The 12194-nt window shown below is 39.4% G+C and overlaps 2 protein-coding genes across 2 annotated transcripts; one reads left to right on the top strand and one right to left on the bottom strand.

Annotated features, from left to right (window-relative positions):
• Positions 1 to 5674, top strand: olfml3b (olfactomedin-like 3b). The gene is given in 4 exon segments (XM_040158856.1): positions 1 to 96; positions 99 to 233; positions 1319 to 1604; positions 3038 to 5674. Coding segments are annotated over 4 exon segments (1302 nt in total). The 3' UTR covers positions 3823 to 5674.
• Positions 5675 to 6678: 1004 nt separating this feature from the next.
• Positions 6679 to 11540, bottom strand: cdk2 (cyclin-dependent kinase 2). Its single transcript, XM_040158857.1, has 7 exons — positions 10876 to 11540; positions 9546 to 9623; positions 9332 to 9452; positions 9042 to 9212; positions 8208 to 8309; positions 7890 to 8093; positions 6679 to 7722 (listed from the first exon to the last, which is right to left on the bottom strand). The coding sequence occupies exons 1-7, from the start codon at positions 10989 to 10991 to the stop codon at positions 7618 to 7620; spliced, it is 897 nt and encodes a 298-aa protein (XP_040014791.1). The 5' UTR covers positions 10992 to 11540; the 3' UTR covers positions 6679 to 7617.
• Between the last annotated feature and the right edge of the window lie 654 nt (positions 11541 to 12194).

Below are 12194 nucleotides of genomic sequence, written 5' to 3'. Positions count from 1 at the left end.
ATGTTTTTGGCTCCTCCCAGACAGCTAAGTAAAACATTCCAGCCCACCTCTGGGAATCTGCTGGCTGCTCCACACACTCCCACTGAACTCCAGTCAAGATTTTACAGGAGCTAAAGAGACTGAGCTGAAACAAAATGAGAGGACTTGTTGTCTTGGTTACTTTGGCCTGCTTTGCCACCGCTCAGCACCAAGCACTGATTGACTATTTGGAGCGGAGGCTGCTTGCTATTGAGGTAAGACTCCCTTTACCTCCCTGCCGAGCCCTGCGCTCCAGAGTCCCTCTGAAAGGAAACTTCCAGGGACAGGGTAAAGGCAATGGAATGCAGATGTGGGTAAATCCTGGGGAAAATGCTGGAAAATACAGCTCTGTTAAATGTATAGGTATAATGAGCGTCTCGTCTTGGTTATGACACTGAGTTAAAAATGCGCCTTAAAAGTTTTGTATGCATATGTGATGTCAGAAAACAGTTTGTACAAAATGACATTATAAAAAAATCTAGTTTATTATGTGACAGTAGACATGGGTTTGTTTACAAGACTTGTTCTATCGTGGCATAAAAAATTACATGTATCATGATGATCAAGTAGAGGTAATAATTTCACAAATTAAACAACTTGCAGGGAATCTCCTGCCTGTTTAGAAATTTATTTTTTTCATGGATAAAAATATATCTCATGCATTGTTTCAAATATACTTCAGGAGACAGACCAGTGCTAAATTACCAGTAACAGTTTGTCATAGGGATCTTGCCATTCAGTTATTCTTTTGCAATACTGCTGAAGTGTTAGTAATGCTCTAATCTCTTATAATCTCGTATTAGGTCTAAAATCCTTCAAACACAGTTGATCGCAATAAACGCCATCAAACTATCATTCAGTCACACCTTTATCGTCCTGTTATGTGGTGTCAGACTTTACTGATCACCTGTAGAGAAATTCTCGTTTCAGTTCTCTCCTCCACAGCGAGGTCAGAGGTCAGGGTCTGCTACAGAGCAGCACCCACAGAGAACGCTGGTAGGATTCAGTATTTTGCTAAAAATCATTTGAGCAGGGTGGACACTTGCCACGTGTAGGTTGAACCTGGTTGTTTAAAAGGATGAGTTTCCTACTTATTATGCCCTTCTGTCCCAACCTATTCACTGAGCCTGAGAGGAACATAAAATTATGGCCTTTCCAGTGGTTTCTGGGAATACATTTATAGTTTCTGTAAAACAAATATCCATGTATTGTTCACACTGTTGAAAATCTAAGATGGAGCCCGTCCACTTCTGCTTGTGTTCAGATTCAGATTTAACTAATCACCTTTGTTAAAAAACAGGACCGGATCTCTCTATGGCACGAACAGACCACCCGCTACGCCTCAGAGCTGCGGGAGCTGAAGCAACAAATGGTTTCCCAGCTGGAGAACCTGGACAAAGAGAAAGAGGCTCTGCGAATGAATCTGGACAGTGTGGGGACGAGGGTGGACCGGGTTGAGCGTGAGCTGGACTACCTGGAGACTCAGAACGGGGCTCAGCCGTGTGTGGATGTGGACGACAAGCTGATAGAACAGCAGGTGACTCTGTTGACGGAGAAGCAGAAGGCCAAATATTCAAAACTCTCAGGTGAGATATGATGTTCTTAAACTTACAGTTCGAATACCTGTTTATCAGAATAAACACTGTGTTCAGCTGAGGATGAACATAATCAAAATCTGACCAACAACTAAAACACAAAGTATTGCAATTATAATTATTTGAAATGGAAAAACGCAAGCAAATCTTCAAACACCCCAATTGCCGAATACTGAGATGACGGCTTCATTATACAAAACTGGAAAAAATATTATGTAGATTTTTAGATTCATAGAGCCACTGATCAAGAGAGCACCATATACGGTAATAAAGTGTATTCATTGGCCTTAAATTTCCATTTGTAGTACATGTCCCTCCACTGGTGAGCCAATGACTTTTTCCCTTTTTTTTGGCCTCATATTCATATTTATATAGACCAACTCACTTCTGACAATCACATGGTTTGTCATTCATCATTTATCAAAACTCAAAAGCTTGTGCAAAAGGCACTTGTGTTAGGTCATACTCTTAGTCTAGGAGAACTGTGAAAAGATGCTGTTTGAGACGTGTCCATGAATCATGCATATTTATTAATATAGTGCACACTAAAACTACTATTGAGCTGTACAAGGAGTGCAGTGTATGCAAGTTAGGGAACGCTGAAATAAATGGCTCATGGTGGCTCAACACCTCAGTGAGGCACTTTATTTAGATTTACTTTAATTCGTCACCCATCCATACATTACACAAAGACATGGGGCAAAGACAAGATTTATCACCCATCTTGGGTGGGAAACACTTCATACGGTTGTAGTCTTCAGACCTTTTCGGCCCTCATCTGGATTTGCCCTCAAGGACTTGACTTGACCTTGTCCCAAAAGACTTAGGAGAATAGTTTTACATTTTGAGAAATAGGCTTATTTGCCCTCTTGCCAGGCATTAGATGAGAAGACTGATGTCACTGTCATGTATGTCTTTTAAATATCAAGCTGGAACCAGCAACTGATTGGCTTAGCTTAGCATAATGACAGAAAACAGGGGGGAATGGCTAGCCCGGCTTTGTCCAAAGGTGACAAAATCCACCTAACCAGCACCTCTAAAACTGAAAGACTAACGTGTTTTTTTGTAGTGTTTAATCTGCACCAAATCCCATAATCTCGGTGTTATGTGCCGCACTATTTGTTGGCTAGGTGCAGAGACCTCCTGGAGTCTCAGTTGATTGTTTGACAACCTCACAGTGACAACAAGACTTCAGAAGCTAAGCGAACCATGTCTTGCCTGGCAATTAACAGGCAGATATGGGAGTGGTAATGATGTTCTTGTGTAATTCTTGACAAGAGAGCAAATAAGCATTTTTGCTAAAATGCAGGGCTACTCCTTTAAAAACATTTCTGACACATTAAATGATTACAGAATGCAAACATTGTTAACATGTCAAAGAGGTGTCACCCATCACATAAGGCCTCTCATTCTCTTATATTCAGACTGCAGCCACATGATCTCCAGTATAAAAGCCATGAAGATCTTGAAGCGAGTTGGAGGGTCGAAGGGCTCGTGGAGCAAAGACATCAGCAGAGGCTCTGGGAAGGTCTACATTTTTAATGGGACAGATGACGAAACCATCCATGAGTTTTCCTCTGTGCAAGACTTCGCCCGCTCGCTCGGCATGTCTCTGTCCAAGACCCTGAAGCTGCCGTCAGCCTGGAAGGGAACAGGACATGTCATCTACAACAATCACGCCTATTATATAAATCAGGTTGAAGAGGTAGTTGTGGTTAAATATGACATGAAGAACAAGTCTCTGACGGACAGCGCAGTGTTTCCTGTCCAGGACCATGTCCCAGTGTACAGCCTGAACCCTGAGACAGTGATGGACCTGGCTGTGGATGAGGAAGGCCTGTGGGCCATTTATGCCACACGGCAGAATGAGAGGCACATCTCTCTGGCTAAAATGGACGCCAACTCACTGGACATTGAGCATATGTGGGACACAAACTGTCCCAGAGAGAACGCAGAGGCGGCCTTTGTCATCTGTGGCACTCTGTATGTGGTGTACAACACCAAGCAGCCCGGTCGCTCACGTGTGCAGTGTGTGTTTGACGTCAATGACATGGTGACCAACGAAAACGCACCACTGGTTTACTTTCCAAAACGCTACGGAGCTCATTCCAGTCTGAAGTACAACCCACGGGAGCAGCTGCTCTATGCCTGGGATGATGGCTACCAGATCCTGTACAAGCTCATCATGAAAAAGAAACTAGAAATTTGAGCCATCCTCCCAAAGCTCCAACTAACCCATCCACCAACCCTTAAAGGACTATATCAGTTTTTTTGCAAGTTTTAGCTCCTTACAGATCATGTATATTTAATATAACCGGTGAGCATTTTACGAGCGGTGATTGATAATTTCGTGGCCTAATGTAGAAGGAGATGCGTTATACAGCTCTCGTTGCAAGCATGTGCAGTTCAACTCTTTGAGGGACTATGCATAAAAATTTGAACTTAGTAACTTTTGTGGTAATTGAAAGTTACCATTGACAAGATGTTGACGGGATCCATATGCTCCACGACCGCTGGAATAAGTGTGTAAATGTAGGTGGGGAGTTTGTTGAAAAACAATTGTGCTAGCTTTTCTAAAATTGACACCTTTTACCTTAAACCACGAACTTATCAATCACCCCTCGTATAATGTAATGCTGTGGGTTTTTTGTTACTTGTAAGGCAGCCAGTAGTTTTGGTCGTATACTATTGCAACTTGTGAGAAATGTATAATCACAGTAAAAATCAAGTCCACTTTTTTTTTGTTGTAGTAAATAGGGTAAAAATGCGAAATTACTGGTATGTTCTTTGATGATCAGAAAAGGTTTAAATGTGCTGAATTGTCCTTTCACACATTTTCAGATCTGAACATTAGACATATTTCCAGATCTGAGGCACAGTGTGTCATGGTTGCCAACATCTTATTTCTAATCAGTCACTGCACTACACTTCCATCTTTACAGTCCTCTCTGTGTCTACTGGTGGTTCGACTTGAATAGATTTACTGTACTTACCTGTGATCTCTTGTGCTACTGTCAGTTTCTAAAATTGTTCGAAGCGCTTTTCTTTTTGTTCACGCCAATATTTCACATCATGCTTATAAATCAGTACAATACACTTTACCACTCACTTTGCTGACACTTTGCTGTCCGAATAAATTGTGACAGCTTAAATCTTGGTAGCCTCGCTGAGTGCATAAAAGAGTGCATATAACCACTCCCGTTTGTCATTTCCATATTAATCAGATTCATTGTACCTTAGTCCTGTCACCCACTGGTCATGTGCACCCTCTTGCAATTGTTCACCCCCAGGGGAAGACACTGAGTTTGAGAACCATGGCTTTATGGGGAGTAAAAGACAAAGGTAACAGTTAGTATAGCACCCATAATAAGTCAGGCTAAATAAAGGCGTTAGTGTCGCTGAGCAAGTCAATATATAACATTTATTATATTCAATAAAAAGTCAAGCTTAGTTCAGAAGGTAGCATCGCAAATAAACATTATCTTTCATTGAATTTCATTTTGCAGCTTTATTAATTTAACAGTTTCAACAAATTTCAAGTGTTTGGAAAACCAGCAACTATCATCATCAAAATAGCTGCGGTGTTGTCACTTCCAAAGCAGCCACAACAATGTTGTCACAAATGCAAGAAACAGCTAGCTGGCTAGCACTAATATATTTCTCTCTTAATGCCTCATGTGTACTTTTCTCACAAGTCCTGCATATATGTATTTTGTGGTGTTCACTTTTTACTAAATGCTATCACCAAAATTAACAAAGAGCTCCACTATTTGAATTATGCCTCTCATATAATGCAATTGTTTATTACTAATTTATATCTGAGAAAAACACCTGTTTCTTACTGTTTGCTTATAATAATGCTAATGTTCCCACAATTTCTAATTATTGTTCATTAAGAAAATAAATGGCAAACTGCACCTGTTAAAGCAAAGAGTCTCTTTCTACGTACAGTATGTAGAGATACAAACATATTTAAGCCACTGTAGGATCTGAACATTTAAGACTTTTTCTGTTTTCTCTGTTGCTATACCACTTTTTTTTTTTTTTAATTTCACCCTGGTTCCTTGACAGTGAACTTCTGTATTGTTTGACATGACATGACTAATAAAAACATATTCATGTAGAAACAATTTGGTTGATTGCTTACATTTATTTGGAAGACACAATTGGTTGGCCACGGTAAGTTCTCGACCAGAGTGCTGTGCCGTATTTTGTGCTACTTTTTTTTCAGCTGCATTACCTGTGAAAACAGTTAGAAAATCCTGGTATTCAGAGCTGAAAGGGCAGATCTCAAACTCTGAAAGGAGTGCGTTAAAAGTCTAAACCTACTGCGAGGAGTAATTTAAATATCACACTTAAAACATTAAGTATAAGGCAGTTATTATCGACGATCACTTTAGCTTTAAGAGTTTAAGGCTGTTTTCCACTTTCTCCTGTTGTATTGGAGGGTGCAGATTCATGACATTACATCACCTGGTTAATGTCATGTTGAAGTTTAAATATTTCAAATCATTTTAATCTCATGAGTTGTAAATGTTTTTTTTTTCTCATGGCACAGGTTCGTCATTTAATATGGACGTTTTTGTCTTGAAAACAATTAAATCATCACTTCTGTCGTACTTTGCCTGTACTTCATCATTTCAGTGCATAAGTCATCATGTGTTTCTTCAGATAGTTTGACTGTACACATTAAACTCAGTATTAAACATATATATTATACATATATATTTCATGACATAAAAATGTGAATGGGTATTTTCAGGATAACAAATAAAACATAAGTTTCTTAATGTGTCTGATGAGATGCCAACTGTAGAACTGAGCGTGAGTATTCGACTAGCCAGATATTAATTAAGTGTAACAGTAATTTGATTTAATAAGTTAAGACAGCATTTGACTCTGGTATTTGAGTCTCACAAACTATTTGGCATAATTGTTTCGATTGGCTACAGAATTGAAGAAAACATGATTCACTTACGCTCAAACTCAAACTTTAACGGACTCTGCTGATCTTTCCAATTAATCATCTGTAGTGCAAATTTGAGACCAAAATAACCAGTTACAGTTATTTGAACAAGTTTATTTTTCAAACTGTATAAACAATATCCATAAAAAACTGTTCATTAAGTTTGGATAAAATCTAGAGTAAGAAAAATGTACCAGCACATTAAATTCTGTAAAATATGAATTATGACAGGGAACATTTAAATATCACAACTGTACTGCATGTACAAAGCTGAGAAGTTCAGTTTGGTAAGTATTCCTGCCAGAAAACCTGAATTACCAACAAGCATTTCTGTGTGTTAAACAACCCAAGGTGCAGTTTTAAATTCACTTCAAGATACTTTGGACCCAAATTTTGTATTTAACTATAAGAAAAATCAAACTAGAAGACCATGGTTATAATCTCATGTTCTCTTAGCAACAACTGTTTTACATCAGCTGACGTCTGATGTCTGTTTTGCGACAACTTGTACTGAGTCATTCCGTCTTTCATTCAGCTGCTGCTCAGTCTTACAAAGCATGACATTTGTTATTTGCACTAACCCCACAAACGTATGCAATAATATTTAATTCTAACTACTTGACTATTTAAATGTTGACATCCTAAAGCCAACACGCCAATTAAATTGGGAAATTGAATGGCACGCAACTAGAGTGTGTCTGTCTGACCTGCGCTCAGCCAGAGGACCATCCCACTCACAAATGATATTTACACCAAAAATGGCAGCTGCACATAAATATGCAAAATATGGTATTGAAAATTACAGTTAAACATTGATAACTATTACAACATCTGCACTGAAAAAACAGCAAAACTTTCAGGACATCTATCTTCTAGAGAACTGGTTTTCAGTATTATTAAATATCCATTAAAGGCTCCAACATATCCTGTAGTGTCCACTGTTTCTGTCCATTCCAGGCATGGTCCTGAAAGGAGGCTGAGGGGGTCCTTATTGCTTACACATCGTTGGCATAGAAACAGCCTGATATTTTGCTTGACTCAGAGTCTCAGATGAGGAATTGGCATGGTGACGTCACGGAAGAATCGATGTACAAGGGCGTTTTTGGCAGATAACCTTTTGTTTGGATCGTAATTCAGCATTTCCTGCAAAGAGAAAAAGAACAACGAAAAGTTAGGTCTATTAATATGTCCATAGACTTAATATACTTATCCTGCTAATTAACACACTAACAAACATACAGAATAAACCTCCTGGTTAGATCCTGGGTACTGAATTAACAAATGTATGAATTGATTGAAAATGTTCTCACTCCCAGCAGCTCTATTCCATCCTCGTCAAGAAGAGGAACCATTTTGGATAAATCCTGTCTGGCCCACTTGGGGAAAGATGGTTTGTAGTCGGGCATTGATGTGACTCCGGGCCAGACGGTCTCATCAGGTGTGCCCAAGGTGCGGAAGATCCTGAATAACTGATCGATCTCTGAGTCGCCAGGGAAAAGGGCCCTCCTGGTGATCTGTACAAAAGTGGACAGTGAAGCCAGACTGCTGGTGAGATGTTGATCCATTGTGTATCATGTGCAGAGGCTTCATTTATTCACAGTGGACAAGGATGAAACTGAGCGCATTACCATTTCAGCAAAGATGCACCCTAGGCTCCAGATGTCAACAGCTGTGGAGTAGTATTTGCAGCCAAGGAGAATTTCTGGTGCTCTGTACCAAAGGGTCACCACCTGAAAAATATCACAGAAACAAGTTAGAAAAACTCAAAATATCCAAAAAAAATATGCTACGAGAAAAACCATTTCTGATGAAGGCTTGTTTGCCAAAACGCATCAGTCTGAGAAATAAAATGTTACACTAAACCAAGAATGTTTATTCTGCTTGTGAGCGCAGAATTAGCCAACAATAATATGTTTTACTGTGACTTCAGCGGAGAATCCAGTTCACTCAAAGAAGGGGTCACAGCAAACAGTCTGACTATATAAGCAAAATAATGTATTTCTGCATTTAAATTTCATTACATCTGGAACATTTCTGGAGATGTGTTTTTGCTTTAGTCTTATGAGTTACAGTGTGCAGTATCATGACAAATGTCTTTTATCCATGTAACATTTTGTTTCAAAAACCACAGATACTCAAATTATAAGAGTAAAGTTGCTCCAAAGAATGACAAAAATGAAAAAATTGAAAAAATTGACTCTGAAATTTAATTGATAACAAAACTGGCTTTGGAAAAAGTGAAGGTGTGAGTTCACTGCAACGTAATCTTATTTAAAGAACAATATTATTACTGATTGATTCCACCTAGGCTGGGAAATTTGTGGCTTGTAGACGCACACAGTGGTACATGCCCCTCTACTGAGACACTGAACTGGTCATAGTAATGAATTTGAACTTTAAACTCTCTATTTTACTTAAGAGGCTTGTTGGTGTGGATAAACAATGGCAGCTGTACACCTTACCTCATGTGTGTATGTGCGGACAGGTACTCCGAAGGCTCTTGCCAGGCCAAAGTCAGCGAGCTTGATCTCCCCCTGAGCATTGATGAGGAGGTTCTGTGGCTTCAGGTCTCGATGAAGGACCCTGTGAGAGTGGCAGAAGGCCAGGCCTTGCAGCAGCTGGAAAAGATAACTCTACAAACACAAGAAATATAAACGCAGATGAGTCAACTCAAACATCCCATGTCCATTTTCTACCTAACTTCTCGAAGATATCAAGATGAATCTCTTTCCCAAATCTATCTGATGTTTACCTTAACAAGAGGCAGTGGGATACCAGTGACTGAGGAGGAGTCCATGAACTTCTTTAGATCCTGATGAAGGAACTCAAAAACAAGGTAGAGCTTGTTCTCGGTGTGGATGACGTCACGCAATCTGAAACATGTCAACAGGCAAACTGAACTAAAATCTGACACAAACAATACAGTAATCTTGCAAGTAGCTACAGTTGTAACAGTAAACACTTACTTGACAATGTTTGGGTGACTGAGTTCCTTAAGAAGTGAAATCTCTCGGATGGCAGTGCTCGGCACACCCTCTGTTTCCCTGGATGAGATACACAGTACATGAACCGATTATGTTACTGAGGCTCGCTCGCTCCTCCCAGGTTATAATAGTGTTCTCATTTTAATGTTTGTTGTTTACTTTTGCTTGGTTAATGATTTCATAAAGTTTGCTAGTTTCACTGTCATTTTTAATTTATTGTATTCTATCTTTCCTGTATCATGACAGTTAGGGCAGGCGGTCAAAGTATACACACCAGAAGTACCCTGATGAAAAGATAACTGGACGAAGATAACTAAAACCATACCGTCAGCAGCCTCTGTTATAGTGGCACTGCGCTAAGCCCTATAAATACATCACTGCACCATCACTGGCAGTGCAGCTTACAAATCAGCAAAGAGACTGATAAGAACACCAATGATTTTGCTTCCTGTGGTTTGATACAAAGGTCATAAAACACTGGATACAGAGACTCACTGATGCCACCTGCTGAAGCCTAGGAAATGTGTGTTTCTTGGCAGAGTATGGCAGCACAGGAATATTCTAAATAAATTAACATTTCCATTTGAAGGTCTACATAAAGACTACATGTTATTTCACACAATAAACTGAACCAAAAATCAGACCAATGCTTAAATATGTATAATATTCAGTGGTTCCCAACCTTTTTGGTCTTGTGACCCTGTGACCCCTTATGATAAAGCAATGTCTATTTGTGACTAGGGCTGCAACTTCTTACTAATTATTTTCAAACAGTTCATCAGAAAGTTATTCTCTTGATTCATCGTTTAGTCTACGAAACGTCCCAGAGCCCAAGGTGACACCTTTAAAAGTTTTGTCTACCAAACAGCCCCAAGCCCAAGGATATTCATATTCATCTAATCTGAGAAGCAGGACCCAGAGAATGTGAGGCATTTTCACTATTTTTGATTTTAAAAAATGACTGAAATGATTAACTGATTATCCAAATAGTTGTAGATTATTCTTCTGACAGTTGACTAGCTGATCAATCAACTAATCTAATTTGATGTTATAATAACAAATGAATGCTGTAAAATGTGTTTAAAACATCAAATCTCAAATATGAGTGTTTTGCACATACAGATATGTATGTGAGTAGAGTCTACAGCTACAGCTCAAAAGGCTGATGGACAACAAGCAGTGGTTCTCGTACTGTTCCTAATAATAAATACTTCAGAAGTGTTCGGTGCGGCGGGAGGAAGCTCTGCAGGTTATCTGGTTGCAGAAATCCCCGGGACGTTAACCCGTCTATCGTAGTTTTACGTTAACTTACGTGTCTAGCCTGATTTTCTTCAGAGCAACAGTTTCTCCGGTGACTTTGTTCTTCGCTTTGTAAACCACTCCGTACGTCCCTTCTCCTATCTTTTCCACCTTCTGAAACGTATCCATTTTTTGGATAACTTTGCTAATTGTTTAGCTAGTTAGCGCGACTCCTCTCTTTGTGTCGGAGCTAACGACTGAACGAGCAGCGCGGGGTCCGACATATAATTAACCGCTCCTCCGGGTTTATTAAAGCGGTCCGGACTCCCCACAGCCTGAGGACGGAGTTAGGATAAACGTTCTCGGGTCAGAGTGTAACCGCTAAAAGCTGTAAAAGGTGTCATTGGTTGGCCCTGGTGTTGATAGCATCAGTAAATACACGGATTAGCGTGGCGGCGGCTCCTCTGTGGGAAACACTGAACCAGCACAGCAGCGTTTCCCGCGTTATCCCGAGAGCGTTCGTTTTTGTGTTCAAGACACACCGACTAGTGAAGCCGGGTGGTAGGTCTGAGTTTTTCTAATCGCTTCTCCGCTAGCGCCCTCCGAGGGAATTGTCTTGTATCAAAGTGGTAATACCGAGTAGGTATAAAGGTTCTGCAAATGCGCTGCCAGTTGTGTTTAAATGATCGGTTTTAAATGTTAATGGGTGCAGGTCGGGAGATGGAGTCGTTTTATGTCGGGATGAGAAACAGACATCCAACAAACAATCCTCACGTCACATGGTGAGACGTCGATGACGTTTCACGTATTCAACGTCGGAGGAGAAGTTTTTTTGTTTCTTTTTATTGACATAAAAAAATTAAGTTCCTGTACCATGCTTTAAAACAAAGATAAACACGTTTACAATAGACCAGAAAACCGATCTATCAAATAAAAAAAATGAAAAGACTATAAACAATATATAAGTTGGGTTTTTTTTTTTTTTTCTTTAATTTTGAAAAATATTAGAGCAATTCAATTCATAAAAACAATGCCATTTGTTTTTTTTAAGCATGTAACCCCCCCCCCCAAAAAAAAAAAAAAAAACAAACAAACAAAAAGAAAATGTTCATCAATATGTCTGCATAAAAATTAATCCAAATAAGATTTCAAAAGGGCAGCACCAAAATAATTTGATAACAATCTCGGGGAATCTCCTATAACAATTTGTGTCCTGCTCTCTCTCTTTCTCGTTATCAACTGACAAACATTAATAGCGTAGGTGCTGGAAATCTACGGAGCGATATACTGTGGAAACAAATGACAATAAACTATCACAACACAAGAAACAAGCAACGCTCTGTATAAAATGAAGACCAAAAAACACTGAAAAAGACTTTTGAAATACCTTGA

This window comes from Xiphias gladius, chromosome 21 (genome assembly GCF_016859285.1).
Source record: "Xiphias gladius isolate SHS-SW01 ecotype Sanya breed wild chromosome 21, ASM1685928v1, whole genome shotgun sequence".
NCBI lineage: Eukaryota > Metazoa > Chordata > Actinopteri > Istiophoriformes > Xiphiidae > Xiphias > Xiphias gladius.
This window is presented reverse-complemented; position numbering and strand designations above follow the sequence as displayed.